The following is a 19,124-nucleotide window of genomic DNA, read 5'->3' as shown; positions in this document are numbered from 1 at the left end:
GCCAGAAAATATACCACAAATCTGACAGTAACGTTTATCATTAATACACAGCTTTCTTTGGGTTTCAAAAAAAATGACACTGTTAAAAAACCATTTCCACAAGAGAACTGTGTTTAGTTATAAATATCACAGCTATTTCTAGTTTTAGTAATATATACTGTGTATATATATATATATATAAGAATTGGAAATTGACAGAGTTAATTTTTTTTTAGGAAGAGAAAATGTGACACATACAGAATGTTATTTTAATACAATTAAAAAAAACCTTTTTTTAAATCTTGAAAACCAGGGTATGAGAAATACAAACAAGAATAAAAAAGTCAAATATATAAATTTCAATATGCTCAACATAAGAATAAAAAGTTACAAATAACCTGGTTTAAAACAGACTTGCCTGTTATGGAAGGCACTATCTTTTTCTGTGATGTGTAATCCAAATCTGGCGGACTGTAAAAAGCATGTATATCATATTCCTTTCCCTCACGCAGGGAAAACAGGTATTATTTAATTTCCCTATTGAAGAAACACTGAAACATGAATTTGGATTCAAGCAAAGAAAACAAAACTGCCGATAGATCGCACTCTCTTTGTTGCATCCAGGTGACATGTTTCTTCGTAACAGATGTTGTACAGTGCTACTGTATAGAGATTCACGATTTTGTTCACAAAGAAACCTTTATTTTTTTTTAACAGTGATGCAGTGTTCATATAGAAATGCCCAAGTGCATGGTTTGCTCTGTGAAACAGTCCAATTTATAGCATGCCTTCCAAGTTTCTTTCATTACACTCTAGAGCCAGGTTGGTAAGAAGTCTCCCTGCCTGCTCATTTTCAAAAAGTTAGATGCTCACAACTTCTCAGCTATGTTATTTCAAATCCACAGCAATGAATGAAGAACAATATGGACAGTTCTATAGATGGGGGACTCAGAAGAGGGGTATTTAGTAGACAAATCACATTCCTGCATATACTAATGAGATGTACAGTATGGACCAAATGGATGCTCTCATTTTGAACACCATGATTGCACCTCATTTTCAAGCTGCCATTAAAGATGTTCATTGCACAGTCTTCACTACAACAGCTGGTTTTCAGTACGTCATTATCTTATCATGATTAGTGTCTGGGAAATCCACTATCAGGAAAACAGTATTCCAGAACCTGAAACTAACTCCTTCGAAAAGGAAATGCCACTGTAGACAAAGCCTCCCATAATTTCTTCTCAGAGTCCTGAATGATGTCTTAAGAATCATCGGTAACACCAGTACTGAACACTTATGTAGTTCTAAAAGGTATCCGAGTTATAGGTGTTTCCAGTGAAAATGTAAAAAAAAATAATAAAAAAAATAAACAAGGTTGTTTAGTTTTGTATTAAGACAACAGTGGAAACCTCACTAGATGAAGAGACTTCACTCCCTTTAGCAGAGCTCAGGGAACAGCCTTCACTTCAAACAGCAGTGTGTGTCACATGATTTCAGTCTTGATTAGAGACACGTCTATTGCTTCGTTGCGTAAGTCAACAGCAGATCCATTCCTCCAAGACTGCTCGGCAGCTGCAGCTACCTGAATCGTCCAGAGAAACTGCTCTTTGGTGATAATAGGGGGTTCTTTGCCTGTAAAAGTAAAAATATGTTACTACCGGCAATGAAGGATAGTGGATAAGGCTTTGGACTCTGAATCAGGAGTCCTGGGGTCTATTCTTAGCTCTGCCACTGACGTATGTGTGATCATGAGCAAGTCACTTCACCTAGGTTTCCCTTTCCACCCTTTGTCTGTTTAGACTATAAATTCTCCAGGGCAGGGACTATCTCTTCCTATCTGCATGTACAGTGCCTACGCACAATGGGGCCCTAATCTCACTTGAATCCTGAAAGAGCTACTGTAATACAAATAATAATGATCTGTATAAAAATACGGTTCATCAGTGTATCTCATTATCTGGTAATAACCAAGTGTTTGTAGAGCTAACTTAGCTCACATAAGCAGGCCCAAGTTAAGAGAAGACAAGCCTGAACAAGTAATTGCTGAAACAACTAACTATTTTGAACATGTTTATGGTAAATAAGGGAGAAAGAAAATAACTAAACCAATTACTGTGGGCACTTTTATAGTAAGCAAAGTAGGCAAGAACACCCTGAAACTTGCCTTATGCAATCTGCAAAGCGATTGGTCCTTTACATGCTAGAAGTAGGGCTGTCACACAATTAAAAAAATTAATCGCATTGTTAAACAATAAAGAATACCATTATTTAAATATTTTGGGATGTTTTCTATAATTTCAAATATATTGATTTCAATTACAACACAGAATACAAAATGTACAGTGCTCACTTTATATTTATTTCTGATTACAAACATTTGCACTGTGAAAAACAAAAGATAGTATTTTTCAATTCACCTAATACAAGTACTGTAGTGCAATCTCTTTATCATGAAAGTTGAACTTACAAATGTAGAATTATGTACAAAAAATAACTGTATTCAAAAATAAAACTATAGAATTTTAGAGCCTACAAGTCCACTCAGTCCTATTTATTGTTCAGCCAATCGCTCAGACAAACAAGTTTGTTTACATCTGCAGGAGATAATTCTGCTCACTTTTTGTTCATGTCACCTGAAAGTGACAACAGGTGTTCTCATGGCACTGTTGTAGCTGGCATCGCAAGGTATTTACATGCCAGATGCGCTAACAATTCATATGTCCCTTTCTTCTTCAACCACCATTCCAGAAGACATGCGTCCATGCTGATGCCAGTTTCTGCTAGATAACAATCCAAAGTAGGGTGGAACAATGCATGTTCATTTTCATCCCGAGTCAGATGCCACCAGCAGAAGGTTGATTTTCTTTTTTGGTGTTCGGGTTCTGTAGTTTCCACATTGGAGTGTTGCTTTTTTAAGACTTCTGAAAGCATGCTCCACACCTTGTCCCTCTCAGATTTTGGAAGGCACTTCAGATTCTTAAACCTTGGGTTGAGTGCTCTAGCTATCTTTAGAAATCTCACATTGGTACCTTCTTTGTGTTTTGTCAAATTTGCAGCAAAAATGTTCTTAAAACGAACAACATGCGCAGCCATCATCTGAGACTGCTAGAACATGAAATATATGGCAGAATGCGGGTAAAACAGAGCCGGAGACATACAATTCTCCCCCAAGGAGTTCAGTCACAAATTTAATTAACGCATTATTTTTTTAAGGAGCATCAGCAGCATGGATGCATGTCCTCTGGAATGGTGGCTGTAGCATGAAGGGGCATATGAATGTTTAGCATATCTGGCACGTAAATACCTCGCAATGCCGGCTACAAAAGTCCCATACAAACGCCTGTTCTCACTTTCTGGTGACATTGTAAAGAAGTGGGCAGCATTATCTCCCATAAATGTAAACAAACGTATTTGTCTTAGCAATTGGCTGAACAAGGACGAGGCCTGAGTGAACTTGTAGGCTCTAAAGTTTTGCATTGTAGGAGGATATTGCACCCATTTTGCTCAACACAGTATGAAAATTTTGAAAGGAAAGAAGCACTTCTCTCGGGGGGGGGGGGGAGATATTAGATATATTTTAAAGATTTCTTCAATTTAGCTATTGTTTTGGATCCTGGTATGAATAGCAGCTCGTTTAAAATGTGGCATTTTATACTCTACTCATTACATGAACTCTGTACATGGGAGCCATGAACAGAGGCAGCTATCAGGAGAATTTCAGAGGGAGTTTAGAGAAGGGAGTGTGAGAATCTTCCAGATTCAGTTCTACAAGTGATTTCAAAATGGCCAGTGATAGAAGCATGGTGGTGAACTGCAACAGATGTGCCATGTTTTCTTTCCTGCCTAAATCTAGAAGCAATTTCCTGTGCATGAAGTGCAGGCCAGTGACTGTGCTGAAGGAGAAAATTCTTGGACAAGATGGGGAAATAGACACATTATTGAGAATAAGAGAAGCTGAGGCGTTCCCTAGACAGCCAGGTTCAGGAAACATCAGTACTCCAGCTTCAAGGAAGAAAGGAGACAGCCGCCAAAGAGTAGGAGAGAGAGGAAGTCAGAGTGGAGGCTTGGCAGTTCGTAACCATAAGAGGTAAGACGTTATGTTGGCATTCTATGTGCCTAGTGATAGCCAAGAGCAGGCAGACTGTGGCTACCACAGAGAAAAGGACCTGGAGGAATCCCACACTAGACATTTCCAATCAATACCAATTCCTCAGAGTGGAAACTGTGGAAGAGACCTCTCAAAATCCAGCGGGTCCAAGGGACCGGAGAGATGTATGGGACACACCTGTGGATGGCAGGTTGGCCCAACCTGTAAGAAAATCAAGCTTGCCCACAAAGTTCTACAACCATCCAAGGAAGACAGACAATCCAGAACTCAGAAGAATTGAAAGAACATTCTACAAGGGACAGACAGACAACACCCTGGTGTGCTACCTTCCCTGAGCCAAGACTTGAGATGTCACTCTAAAGTTGGATAGGCTTTTGAAGTCGATGGGAAAGGATCCTATAGAGGCACTAATGACAGTGTCGCAGGACATACTGCAAACAGTAGATGACTTCAGGGAACTCGAAGCATGCTGTAAAATATAGAATGTCCAAGCTATCTTCTCTGAGTTCCTTCTTGCCCCACAAGCAAAGGAAGATAGAAGATTCTCGAAGTGAACTGCTGGCTAAGTAAGTGGTGTAGGGTGGTGGGTTTTGCTTCTGTGGGGTGAAGGGGCTGTATAGTTTGGATAGCCTTCAGTAGAAGGGGGACTAATCTTCTCAGGGACAGGTTGGCTAGAGTAGTCAAGGGCGTTAAACTAATAACAAACAGGGAAGATAAAAAGAGGGAAGATAGGCATACTCAGCTCAAAATGGAGATTTTGAGAACAAAATTAATCAAGGAACTGAAGGACACGAAGGCAAGAAATTCTTTAGTTTCCTCTATACCAATGCTAGGAGCCAGGTAACAAACTTGCATCCAAAAGTTTTCAAAGAGCTGTCTGAGGAGCTCACTGGACTGTTAATCATAGAATCATAGAACTGGAAGGAACCTTCAGAGGTCATCTAGCCCAGTCCCCTGCACTCATGGCAGGACTAAGTATTATCTAGACCACGGGTTCTCAAACTGGGGGCCGGGACCCCTCAGGGGGTCGTGAGGTTATTACATGGGGGGGGGGTCACGAGCTGTCAGCCGCCACCCCAAACCCCGCTTTTCCTCCAGCATTTATAATGGTGTTAAATATATAAAAATGTGTTTTTAATTTATAAAGGGGTTCACACTCAGAGGCTTGCTATGTGAGGGGTCACCAGTACAAAAGCTTGAGAACCACTAATCCAGACCATAATGTTGATCTTCAGTAAATCTTGGAGAACTGGGGAAGTTCCAGAAGACTGGAAGAAAGCTAATGTGCCAAATTTTCAAAAGGGTAAACAGGATGACCCAGGTAATTATATGCCTGTCAGCCTGACAATGATCCCAGGCAAGATAATGGAGCAGCTGATACAGGACTCCATTAATAAAGAATTAAAGGAGGGCAATATAATTAATGCTATTCAACATGGGTTTACAGAAAATAGAGCCTGTCAAACCAACTTGATATCTTATTTTGATGCGACTACAAGTTTGGTTGATAAAGGTAAGGCTGTTGAAGTAATATACTTAGATATGTGTAAGGTGTTTGACTTGGTACCACATGACATTTTGATTAAAAAACCTAGAATGATATAAAGTTAATATGGCATGCATTAAATAGATAAAAGCTACCAATAGGTTTCATAAACGTAATGTAACCAGGGAATTATCACCAATAATTTTAATGGAGTGCCACAAGGATCAGTTCTTGGCCCTATTTTTATTAATGACCTGAAAGAAAATCACTGACAAAGTTTTCAGATGACATAAAAGCTGGGGAAGTGGCAAATAACGAAGAGGACAGGTCACGGATACAGAGTGCTCCAAACCCCTCGGTAAGCAGGATGCAAGCAAATAATATGCATTTTAACATGGCAAAATGTGATTGTACCCATCTAGGAACAAAGAATGTAGGCCATACTTGCACAATGGGGAACTCTATGCTGGGAAGCAGTGAATTTGAAAAAAAGATTTGCAGGTTGCGGTGGATAATCAGCTGAACATGAGCTCCCAATGAAAAGACTAATGCGATCTCTGGATGCATAAACAAGTGAATCACAAGTAGAAGTAGAGAAGTTATTTTTCCTCTCTACTTGGCACTGGTATGACCACTGCTGGAATATTATGTCCAATTCTGCTGCCCACAATTCAAGAAGGATGTTGATAAATGAGAGAGTTCAGAAAAGAGCCATGAGAATGATTAAAGAGTTAGGAAAATGCCTTGTAGTCACAGACTCAAAGAGCTCCATCTGTTTAGCATAACAAAGAGACAGTTCAGGGGTGACTTGATGACAGTGTAGGAGTACCTATCATGGGAACTAATAGTTAATAAGGGACTTTTCAATCTAGCAGAGAAAGGTATATCATGATCCAATGGCTGGAAGCTGAAGCTACACAAATTCAGACTGAAAATAAAGCATAAATGTTTAACAGTGAGAGTAATTAGCCACTGGAACTGCTTACGCAGGGTTGTGGTGGATTCTCCATCGCTGACAATTTTAAAATCAAGACAGGATTATTATTATTATAATAATAATTTTTTTTTTTTTTTTTAAAAAAGCTCTGCTCTAGGAATTATTTTGGGAATTCTCTGGCCCATGTTATCCAGGAGGTCAGACTAGATGATCACAATGATCCCTTCTGGCCTCTGAATCTAAGAAAACTGGACTGTCAGCAAATTTCCAGCTTAGGGATGCTGCTTTAAACCACCAGCAAACCTTAAACAAGTTAAACACTAGGCATTAAAGATTGAAAATCTACTCTCCTCTTCTACATCTGACAGCTTTAGGGCAAACTTCTGTATTCAGATATACATGTGACACAGTGGGACAGCCAAAGGCAGAACTAGACCCATTCATTGGGTTCCCAGACTGCCAGTGTCATCAATTAGCATTTTATTTGGCTGCCATCAGAAATGTCAATTCTAATATTAAAAACAACCATCTAGATTTCAGAGTTATTTAAGGGTTTTACTTTTCAAACTGTTCAGATTGGCTGGTATTTAGAGTTCATAGGAACACTCGTTTCTTCATTTTCTCTCCTTGTGGAGACCGAGATTCCAAGAATAAATGAACCCCTAATTGACATTGCTTTTGGAACAATTTTCAAGACTTTGTTTTTTAAAAGCAAATCCAAAAGTGAAATTAAGATTACTCTTACAAATAAATGGACATTGCATATGTTTGCAATTTTTTCTAACCTTTGAGGGTTCTGAGAAAGTGTCTAAAGAGTTCTCTGTATGCTTCTTTGTACCGATCAGCCTGGGTTTGTGAATATATGGACACAGATGTTCCATGTTCTGTAATTCCCAAGGGATTCTGATTATCTACCCGTAATGTTCCTTGAGAACCATGAACCTAGGAGAAAGAGGGGGGGGGAGGGGGGGAGAAAACAAAAATACACATGAACATGTTAAAGATCCCTAAATTAACATGCTTTTGGCCTTAAAACCATCTATAAACCATTGGCTTGTACCACACAAGGAGTAACTCCTCCAGCAGGTAGAATTACTTGCTCAGTCACTACAGAGGACACAAGCACACGTTGGTACTAGCCTGGGTTACAGTTGCAAAGTATATCCACTCTCCCTTTGTTATGAAACAAGCCGCTTTTATTTTAAGGCTTAAACATTTCCCCCTGCCAAATCCAGCTTAGAGAACTCTAATATAAACCAATATGAATTTAGGCAGAAAAGATTTGCTCCAATAATGAGAGATCTGTACCTTTTCCCCCCCCTTGGTACCTTTTATATCTGTGAGACTTTGATTTACCTCTTGGCTTGCTGTGTCCACAATAAAAACATTACGGAAAAAAAAGGGATAGGTTGTCTACAAAGTTTAAGCCTCAAGGGACCTGAAACAGCTGAGAAAGTATCAGGGCCAAATTCTGCTCTTGCGTGACCATATGAAGCTCACAGTAACTCCAAAAAATGACCATGTGCACATCCACTGGCAGAATTTGACTAACAAAACAGAAGGTTTATTTTAAATTGAGAGCATGACAATCAGTTAATTGTTACTTCTACTGCAGTAGTAGTGTTGTGTGTAGTGTGCGTACACCCATAGTATCACGACAGACTCATCTGAAAAAACCCACCTCTAGTCTCTGATCACAGCTTTTAGTACAGTGGTGACTGACGTCCAAAGTAACAATTGCTCCACTAGGAAATTTCATGCTGACTGCTACAGTGTCTGCATCCTTCAAGTAGGCCATATCTGAGCGACAAGAGAGGCACTAACTCAGACTAGGAAATTAAGCAAACCAGCAAGTCTCTTGTACACAAAACTGCTCTGATTTCGTAAGAGGTGTTATGGTGAAAAGAACATCTTTAAACAGTAAAATAAGAAGCACAGTAAATATCGAACATGTTTATGGCCGCCTACACTAATCAGAGTACAGTCCACCCCACCACTCTTCAGCACTGCTAAACTCTGGAGATGCTTCTACTGTACTTACTGGAAGTTGAACTCTCCAGGACAAGCAGCATGGCCTACCTTAGAGAGAACCTTTTGCCTTTGAAACATACTTGCCTTTGTCGTTACAATACAGCAACATCAGACAGCCTTCAGATTCCATTATATGGTAACTTATTGGTTTTATTCCTGGCAATTCAATGCCCTACCATACATTAAGATGATCTATATTGCAGCTTGTAGCAATGGCAGCCCATTGCTGGCAGCAACCAATCTTACATTTAAAATAGTTAGGCTCTGATTAATAGTTTAACAGGCTGATGTAAACCAGGTCCATAAAGTGGTCTGAAGTATTAAAAGGGAAATAAACCTGACCTAGATAAAGTTGATTAACCAAAGAACTGAAAAAATGGTATTTTTAAGCACAAAGCTTTGTTTGAAACCCCCTGGAAATGGTAATATTATAAACCCTTTACAGATCACCCAACGTTCACAGCAATTGGCATTACTGATATTCCTACAATAATAGTTTTGAAGCACTGAGAAATTCACAGAATTCAGTGAAGTTTTTTAAGTGTTTGCAAATCTATCCCAACATTCTAGAAATTGTTCTGTATTTCAATTTTCAAACAGATCCATCAGAGAACAGCTACATTAGTTGCCCTTTCACATATTTTCAAATGTCTAGCACTGAAATATGCAATGACTAGGAAACTAACAACACATCCAATCCAATGTCACCAATCCATGTAGTTTTACCTGCACAGAATGCATGTCCCAGTGAAAATATTGTATCTGGTGCACTTTCTCCCAGCAACAAACTGATAATATCAATATCATGTACAGCAGCATTATAGAAAATCCCACCTGGAAGTAAGAAGGAAAAAATGGGCACTGCAAGATTTAGCATTTAATTCCTGTAAAACCTATGAGCAAACCTAGATATCTATACTGCATGGAAACCAATGCAAGAGCACCAGAAATATTATTTCCAAGAACATACAGATATACTCACTCATCAGAAATCAACATTAGGGTCAAAGGGAATATTCCCTGCCGTAAGGAACAGAATAATGCATTTTAGGGGGATGGACGAACACGCACATGCGCGCGCGCACACACACACACACGGCAAGAAAAATTGCTATCCCTTCACAGAACCAACTTCCTCTTCTATAAGAAAGCTACTCAGTACCTGACTTTTTTAGGAAGCTAAGAGATGCTGCTGGATATATGCTGCTAACTGTCGAAATCCGATGAATCCTCCCCAGTGCCTGGCCATCATGGACTTTTTTATACAAGAACTGCAGGGCTGGATCAAAACGCCTACAGAGAGACAGCCAATGTGGAACAGTGAGTGTTGAGTACAGAACAGGTCGTCTACACCACTGACATACAGTCAGATGTTTGAGGGTAGCAGAAAAGAGTCTGGACTTCAGACAACTTCCAACTTAGACAAGGGTCAAAGTCCAATTTTTCTGATGAGATCAATTGCTCAGCAAATTATGAGACTTTCAAAAACTCAAAATAAGTTCTCATAGGCAATAAGCAGAATGAGTATTTGCCCTTAAAGCTCTTTACTAACAATATAAACTAAGATATTAAGCCACTATGAATAAAGTGATGAGCAATGTCCAGGAAGTTATATACAGGCAAGTCTCATCTTACACGGGGGTTCCATTCCGCAGTTAGTGCATAAAGTGAAAACCGCGTATAGTGAAACACTCATTGAGTTCAATGGCAGGCAGAATTGCCCGCACCACAGATGCAGTTTTTATATTGTTTTTTCTTTTTTCCCCCCGTTTTTGCCGACCGCGCAAAGCTGAATTCGCGCATGTTAAATGCGCCTAAGATGAGACTTGCCTGTATAGCTAAAGAGACACCTTTACGGTTTTATATTCAATTAGATCTTAACAAAAAAAACCCTCCACTCTAGAGAAGTTCAGATCCAACCTTGTGGCTTGGGCTCAACTTTCTCTGTAGCACTCAAACCAAAATGCAATATCACAGTATATATTGTGTTTGAATATATTTCCATATATATATATATATATATATATAAAATTTGCATACAGATAATTTTTGCTTAAAATGAAATGAACAGTTTTCATCAACAACAAAAACATAAGTTGTCAAGGCTGGGGGGAAGGCAGGGAGGGTAATAATCCAGTTACTAAACATATTGGGTCAAATTCTGGGTGTAAACTCAGAGCCACTTTCCTTGACTTCAGTGGAGTTACTGAGTTTACAGAACTGTAACAAAGCAGAAGTACATTAGAATTAACCGTCTTTCCCCATATTTACAGTGATTTATGATTTCGGGCTAGTCTACACTAGAAGCGCTACAGCAGCGCTTTAACACTGTGTGTCTGGTGAAGACGCTCTGTGCCAGTGAAAGGCAGCTCTATCGTCGGCATAATAAAATCACCTCTGCGAGAGGCAGTAGCTATGTCAGCGGGAGAAGCTCTCCCGCCAACACAGTGCTGTCCATACCAGCACTTAGGTCAGTGTAACTTATGTCACCAAGGGGGGTGGCTTACTGACACTCCGGAGAGACAAATTATGCCGACATAATCTATAGTGTAGACAAGCCCTAAGATCTATATATACAACCACAAGGAGAAAGAACATTTTTTAATATTTACTACATGTACTCCTATTAAATGGACCAACCATTCTGAAAACAAGCAGGACTTTCATTTTGATGTCCATTATGCAACCTTAGAATGTACAAAAACTACTTCTTCCCAAAAGGTGTTATAAGGAATAACGAGCTAAATTCACCTGTATACAGAAGGTCAGCCTAAGGTATTCAAAATAGGGCTTACGTTACATTTAAATAATACATATGTACTATACTGGCTATATGCATAGAGATGAATTTCACCAAATTACAGTGGCTTAATTACATCAGTAGTAGCTCAGAAAGAGTTTTTTGTTGCATACATTCTTTAAAAAGAACGTTATTTTGCAACTGAGAACAGCCAAATGCAGATCTCAAGTAGGCTAACTTTTACCAAAACCCATGTCTGCTGAATTAGATGACTGTATACACATACAAAAAATCTTCCCACTTTGTTTTTTTTCTGAAACCACAGGCCAACAAAGCTGATCCATAGTATGGCTCAGTAATTCTAGTTACCAGTACATTTTCCTCACCTCCAAAAAAGATCTGGCATAAAATTTTCAAGAGCACAAGTGACATAAATGACTTAGGCTCCCCCTTCAGTCACTCCTGAACATGCTTAGATGCTTTTGAAAATCTTACCCTAGGTACCTGTAATGCAAGTTCTGTTAGCACCCAATCCAGTGTAGATGAATAAATTAATTTTAATCCTATGCCAATTATGAAAAGATTCGATTGTTATCTCTATGAAGCGTGAACAATGAATTTTGAAGCAGCAAGTCAACCAAGCTCTCTGTTTAGCTACTTTCTAAGCAAAATTTCTCTAAAACAAGAATTAAGTAGCTAGAAAAATTTAGGAAGGTTTCATCAGATATAAACATTATTTTACATTTATGCTTCTTGTTGAAAACAAAAAAATGCTGGTCTTACTTGTAGAATCCACAGACCAATGGTCTTCCACATCTGTCAGCTTCATCAAAACAAGCCTCTGCTGTCTGCCTATCTAAACTGGGTAGCTTCTCGCAAAACACGCCTTTCCCTATGTAAATGTCATAGAATACAAAATTGAAGGCAGGACATAATCCACACTGAACATTATATATTCTGCAATGTTCTATACATGTCAACGCATTCCAGAGGCAAGGTTTCAGAAAACTGAAAAACCTGTTTTAGCTGAATGATTTTCTATACCTACAGCAGCTACCGTTTACTATTTACAAATCTCAAGAAGTGATTGTTTTTAGAGAGAATGAAACTCTGATCTTCTTGGCTTTTCTTTTATTCCTAGCTGAGTTTCTCTGAACAGACATTTCAGTTACCTGTAGTCAGAACAACAACACAGTACAAGCTCCGTTGACATTACAAATCATTAGGGTCAGTGTCTTCAGTGGACTAAATTCTCCCTAATTATGCAATTAGACACTCCATGTATGCCTCAAGGGAAGCTGCAAGGTACAAAGAGGCAGACTGCAAGTGATTTTAATCACTGGAGAGGAATAATAATCCCTGATATAAATGCTGATGGGAGGACCTTATTGAATTAAGGCAAGGAATTTACAAATAAAACTGAAGTCAGTCCTGTTCATGGGGCATTAATATAGATACATCATCACTAACCAGGAAGCTCAATTTGTGTCTAGAGATGTACAGTTTCTAGGCCACCAGAGGAAAATGATTTCCACAGATAAAAGTATTGAGACATTTTAGCAGAAAGATAAGAGAGGCAACTTGTTTTGAGCACCACTGCACTAGGCCACTATGGACCACCACTGACCAACTGAGCAATTGGTGGCAGTCCATGGAGAGCCGGCCTGTTACATGGTGCTGGCTTTCTTCTCCATTTACAGTTGATTAAATGCATTAATACTTTCCTAATGTTACTTTACCATGTATGCCCATGCTGTATTTGCCACAACTATGCCATGAGACAGCAACTGGGAACAGAGATGTCCACAAGATAATCACCCCACTAAGATGGATTGATACTATAAAAGAATTTGTGGATCCCTGCTCTAGTGGACTGAGGGTAGGGCTGAAATTGAGAATGGGGATCCAGAAACTCCTCAATTCCAGCTCTGACACGGACTTCCCTGACAAAGTGATCATAAGTGCAAAGTTTTGCTGGGGCAGACGTTCTTTAATCATCATATGTAAAAGACACAAAAGGCTTTCATTCTTGGAACAATTTTCATTTGAACAAGCATTCAGAACAAATATATGGCTGATCTTTAGCTGGAGAAATATACAAAAACCGGAAAATTCGCAGTTTGGGATGTTTTTAATGTTACAATTATTTTTAAAATAGCCAATTTAGTACTTAAACTGGGCCTGATCCTGCTTCCATGAAGTCAATAGCAGTTTTGTCACTGACTTCAGGAGCACAAGATTGGTCCCTAATAGCATGTCTCAGATCAATTCTCCAATAAGGAGATCCAGGAGATTTCAAAAGCCAATCATTTTTTAGTACACTGTCAGTTTTTGGGTTCACTGTGTCTCTACCCAAACGGTAGCTTTATAAACATAGTGGGCCCAATTCAGTGGGACAACAGGTTATATATGAAAGCAGAATTTGCTGCAGATCTACTTCAGTTCCCCTTACCTGCTCGTAAAGCATCTATCACAATTTCAGAGGCTGCTTCAGGTGGTGAACAGACAATGGCTCCAGAGACACTGCAGAAATTAAGAGAAAAATACTTAGATGGAGACAAAACTTCTGCTGAAACAAACGGGGGTCAAAATTAAGGGGAGAAAAAGTCTTCATTACAAAAGCGCCTCACATCAGGAAGATGGTGGGGAAAGAAACCAGCAACTCCCAGGAGACAATAATATTACGAGCTGGGAAAGTTATTTCTTTAAGAACAGCAAGACATAATCTCTGGGGCAACAGTATCAGGAACAGATTGGGTTACTACATTTAGTAGAGTTTTTAAATGAAACGCTGACTTAATTCATGGTCCGTAGCCTCACTAGATATTTTTTTAAACGGTGTAGTTATAAAGAGCATGTGTTCACAGCTTAATAGAAAAACCTTTAAAATGGTTTCTTTCAAAACCTGTTTGAACCCTCTAGGTTATCAAAACATATGGGGAAAGGCTTAAAAAACAAATTTACAAAGCAAATTGCAGGAAAATGTACAGTGAGTACAATTCAACGCATTTTTAACCTTTGAATTTCTACTGTAAAGTAACATCTTTCAGAGTCACTGTTCCCTTTTAAGATTTGTGTGAAATCTGAAATATTGCCTTCATTTGAAAGTTGACAGGAACTCTATTTAGCCAACGTGTTTTTATTGTATTAATCTAGATCAGCATTCCAGGATGTTCAGTAAAGCGATATAAACACAACATAATATTGCACATTTCCACTGTACCCTTCATCTTGAAGGATCCTGGAGTGCTTTATGAATTTTACACATTCACCTCCACTGAAATAAGCCAGGCACTCTGCGGTGGAAGGGTGGCAGCCAGCAGGGAAACTGACAGACAACATGCTACATGACAGCATGAGGAAGGGAATTTGGCCAAAGGCATCATCCCTTACAAAACTATCTGCGGAGACGAGACTGATCGTTTGTTTGTACGGCTACATCCAGAAGCCCTATATACGGAAGTTAAACTAAGCTTCCCGGCAAGATCCTAGAATGTGTGCTATCCTCAGGATTTCTAGTAAAGTAATTCAACTAGACCTATAGCTGCCACCTGCTGTTGAAAGGAATACCGCGTTCCAATCTTATAATGTAATATTGAGGGTACTGAGGTCAGACAAGCAGGATTCCCCAAGTGTGTCCTAACTTCAGTAAAATTTTCCAAAGACAGAGTAAGAACGCTGATTGATTGTGCTACTTATCCTTTAAAGCCTTAATTACTTAATAAGGAAACATGCATGGAAGTTATTGGCGGACTGTACCGTTGATCATTGAGCACTATGTCGGCATCCTGCTGCCGTAGCACCCTAGTGTTGGCCAGGAATTCTGTATTGAAGGCACGTTCCACATCTGGCAGCTGATCCTCCACAATGTAAAGCAAACAGCAGCCATTTTCTTCCATCAAACTTTGAAACAATGCTTTGTTACCAAGCCCCACGCCGAAGAGGGCAAGACCAATATTGCTTCCTGAAGTCCCACTACTGCTGTACCGTCCCACTGACCCTCCAGAAGCCACGCTGTTGGATGCCTCAGAAATAACAAGTCTTTGGGTGCTCTGTTTTGAGGGAACAGGCGCATTTCTCATATGGAGAGCAGCGAATGCCGAAGGGTGACTGGTAGAGGTAGAGGGTGTTTGGTCTTCTCTGGCAGACATGACACTGGTTGTGGAGGTGATGGCGCTGGGGTGAACAGGGATCAAGGACTTGTGGTAGGAAGGTGGAGATGGTACCATGGTATAGCTGGTGCCAGTGCTGGTGATGCAGGGGTTGGTTGAGAGAATAAATGAAGGCTGAGAAAGCAGGGAAGGAGTGTCAAGTTGCATGGAAAGGCTGGTACCAAGGTCTGAACCTGCAGATCTAGATAAAAGGGGACAAAAGTCTTAAGGAAGCCGCTGTAATTCAGGATTATTAAAATACAAAGATTTTGTTCCAACAAGAGAAAACTAAGGAAATTTTACTGCGCTTCAGGTGTCTCTAGGTGTGTGATCATAAATTTATTAAAGTTTTATTCCATCATTTGACTGACATGTTATCTGGCAATTAAATTTAGTTAGCTATACACAAAGAAAATAGTATCTCCCATCTTCTTAACAAAGATTTAATAGCAGGTTCTTCATGGTGAGCTATTAGCTACACTTTCACAAAATACACAAAGTGCAGGTACTAGTATTCTCTGAACTAACCTAAATCATTATATTTAAACAACAGTTATCAAAATAAATGGATGAAGTTCATTCTGATGACTTACACTTGCTTTTGTTTTACTTTCCTCTTAATCCATAAAATTCAAGCAATTTGCAATACGTTTCCCAGTCAGTGTACTTTAAATGACACAGGCAACATACACATCTTAAAATGCACATTACCAACTCTGAAAAAGTCTTCATCTCTAACCACACTACTTTGAATTAACAACAGTGTGGTGTTTTTTTTAAACAGTTTACTTTTGAGCGTATTTTTGTACTATTCTGCTCCGATAATGAAAAGCAATTAAGTCATTTTCACTTCTAAGTTCTTAGTACTGAAATATTTGGGTTTCAAAGGCTGCAAGGGAATGTTTAATAAACAATTACCTTCTTAGTGGTAAACATATTTCTATAGATCTTAGGTTTTATAAAACCCGGGGTTTTTGTTTTGTTTTTCTTTTAAACAAATTATGCCACATTGAAATTGACAAATACAAGGATACCACTAGCCCTGACTGCCTAGAAATCGGATACAGTTTGCCATCTGTTTCTCTGCAGGAGTGTTGGGTAATTAGCAGGAAGGACTCAGGAAGTTTTAGCACCACTAGAAAGAAAAAATAAAAGCATGCCAGCTTTTTAGGATGAAGAATAACCGCTCCCTGCTGTTAGGTGAAGAAAACACGAAGCTGAAATAAGTGTCGCGTGACCAGCCCCGTGTAATCGCTCGGGGGGTTGAAGGAGAGAAGGAAGAAATGGATCCCGCCGTGCGGCAGGGCCGGGGGCGGGCAGACGGGCTCCGGGCGGACTCACATGAGGATGGGCGTGCGGAGGCCGTGCTGCTTGACCAGCCGGCGGTTGCGGTAGTGGCGGCCGGAGGAGAGGTGCTCCAGGATGCGGTCCCGCCGCACCCGCATGGGCAGCTCGCAGGACTTGCAGTAGAGGGTCTCCACCACCGAGCTCTCCCCGGCGCCGCCGTGCTCGATCAGGTGCCGCTTGACGCCCAGGTCGCTGAACTCGGCCGCGTAGTCGTGCAGCGTCTTCTTCTTGCGCCCCATGGCCGGGCCGGGGGCCCGCGCTGCCCTCCGGCCTCGGGCGCCTGCGGCCGCCGGGCGCTCCCCCTTCCGCGGCCGGCAGAGGGGGCGGCCTCTCATCCCAGGCGGGCGGCCGGCCGGGCGGCCCCCAGCAGCGACGGGGCTCGCGGGCCCCGCGGCGGGAAGCCGCTGCCCGGGCCCCGGGGAGGGGGGGGGGGGTCGCTCCCCTAACGGGCGCGAGGCCGGCCCCGCGCGGGGCTGTCCCGGGGCGCGGGGCTGGCGGGGGGCCCGCCCGGCCGCGGCAGGAGGAGGCGCCTCCGGGCCGCTCCGCTTCCCATTCCCCGGGGCCCCGTCCCCGCTCTGCCTCCGCCGCAGCGCCCGGCCCCCTCGGACCCGCCACCCCGGAACCGGAAGTCCCGACCTGCCCTCGGAGGCGGGAGGCCGCGGCGGCCACGCGGGGGGGAGGGACCTGCCCGCCCCCGAGAGACCTTCCGCCGTGGGGGCGAGGCAGAGAGCGAGGCCCCCTTCCGCGGTGGGGGGACGAGACACCTCATTGAGATCCGGGGATCCCCCCCGCTACTGCTGCCCCCCCGACACCCCTCCCGTGTGCTACTGCTGCCCCCCCCGACCCTGCTCCCCCAGTCCCCTAGACACCCCCCGCACAGCTCCCCGACCCCCCGCTACTGCTGCCCCCCCGACACTCCTCCCGTGTGCTACTGCCCCCCCCGAAACTGCTCCCCCAGTCCCATAGACACCCCCCCGCACAGCTCCCCCGACACCCCCTCCCGTGTGCTACTGCCCCCCCCGACCCTGCTCCCCCCGTCCCCTAGACACCCCCCCGCACAGCTCCCCCGATCCCCCCCGCTACTGCTGCCCCCCCGACACCGCTCCCGTGTGCTACTGCCCCCCCGACACTGCTCCCCCAGTCCCATAGACACCCCCCCGCACAGCTCCCCCGACACCCCTCCCGTGTGCTACTGCTGCCCCCCCGACCCTGCTCCCCCAGTCCCCTAAACACCCCCCGCACAGCTCCCCCGATCCCCCCGCTACTGCTGCTCCCCCGACACCCCTCCCGTGTGCTGCTGCCCCCCCGACACTGCTCCCCCAGTCCCCTAGACACCCCCCGCACAGCTCCCCCGACACCCCCCTCCCGTGTGCTGCTGCTCCCCCGACACTGCTCCGCCGGTCCCCTAGACATCCCCGCACAGCTCCCCCGACACCCCTCCCGTGTGCTGCTGCCCCCCCCCGACCCTGCTCCCCAGTCCCCTAGACACCCCCGCACAGCTCCCGACACTATGCCCCTGACCTCCCTCAGGTATTGCCCCATCTCCCAGCCACACACACTCCTAGGCACTGCTCTCCTGCACTCCCCCCCCCCCCCACACACTACTTTCCTGACCTCCCTCAGGTATTGTCCCCCCCACAACCCCTCAGGCACTGCTCTCCCTGGATGGACGGATACACACCGACTCCTCCTCCTCCATGTGATTTATAACCAGGGCTGGTCTACAGCCAGTTTTTGTACTGATGGCTCCGTGAGAGAGGGTGGGTAGCCGAGGGTGTTATATTGATACTGGTGCAGCCCCCTAGCGTGGCCACACTCTTGCTGGTATGAAGGTGCCTGTCAGGGAGCTTACTGCGATGCATTTGCCTGAATGAACGAATATAAACCCCTTTGGTACCAGTGTGACTACATTCACCCTAGGGGATGGTATCCGTTTAACTGCACCACTTTCATTAAATCCATACAGAAATTGTACAAACCCCAAAACCTGAGCTAAGAACATGAAAGGATCTAAGCTACAGCTCCTGCCACATGGTCCAAGAGAAACTGAGGGGATCCAGGGTAGAAGGGTGTCACTGCTACCTGGTGCCCTGGCTGATGCGAGGGAGGGATAGTGCCAGATGAATCACCCACAAAAAGTAAATGAACATCAGAACAGCCATACTACGTCAGACCAAAAGTCCATCTAGCCCAGTATCCTGTCTTCCGACAGTGGCCAATGCCAGGTGCCCTAGAGGGAATGAACAGAACGGGTGATCATCACGTGATCCATCCCCTGCTGCCCATTCCCAGCTTCTAGCAAACAGGGGCTAGGGAAACCATCCCTGCCCATGAAGCAGTGC

General features: G+C 42.9%; 2 protein-coding genes across 6 annotated transcripts in view; one reads left to right on the top strand and one right to left on the bottom strand.

Moving 5' to 3' along the window:
- Nucleotides 1-227: 227 nt before the first annotated feature.
- Nucleotides 228-17,419, bottom strand: LOC101939375 (inositol 2-dehydrogenase-like). Of its 3 annotated transcripts, none has more exons than XM_005298445.4 (9): nt 16,777-17,419; nt 15,044-15,637; nt 13,737-13,807; nt 12,068-12,176; nt 9,707-9,837; nt 9,271-9,378; nt 8,195-8,313; nt 7,299-7,455; nt 228-1,614 (listed from the first exon to the last, which is right to left on the bottom strand). In XM_005298445.4, the coding sequence occupies exons 1-9, from the start codon at nt 17,115-17,117 to the stop codon at nt 1,466-1,468; spliced, it is 1,779 nt and encodes a 592-aa protein (XP_005298502.2). In that variant the 5' UTR covers nt 17,118-17,419; the 3' UTR covers nt 228-1,465. The 3 variants fall into 3 exon arrangements, with proteins under 3 accessions (XP_005298502.2, XP_008165382.2, XP_065431014.1); XM_065574942.1 differs by lacking the exon at nt 228-1,614 and adding an exon at nt 2,040-2,194 and having other exon boundaries at nt 16,777-17,249; XM_008167160.4 differs by lacking the exons at nt 9,707-9,837; nt 12,068-12,176 and having other exon boundaries at nt 16,777-17,249.
- CCDC27 (coiled-coil domain containing 27) overlaps nt 16,671-19,124 on the top strand; it is a 29,939-nt gene continuing 27,485 nt past the window's right edge. Inside the window, exon 1 of one of the 3 annotated variants that reach the window (XM_065574936.1) lies at nt 16,671-16,952. The gene's annotated coding sequence lies outside the window, so the exon portion shown is untranslated. The remainder of the gene's footprint in view (nt 16,953-19,124) is intronic. The other 2 variants (XM_065574937.1, XM_065574940.1) reach the window with 2 other exon arrangements.

The sequence above is a fragment of the Chrysemys picta genome, chromosome 21, assembly GCF_011386835.1.
Source record: "Chrysemys picta bellii isolate R12L10 chromosome 21, ASM1138683v2, whole genome shotgun sequence".
In the NCBI taxonomy this organism is placed as follows: Eukaryota; Metazoa; Chordata; order Testudines; family Emydidae; genus Chrysemys; species Chrysemys picta.
Note: the sequence above shows the minus strand (reverse complement) of the source record. Positions and strands in the feature narration are given on the sequence as shown.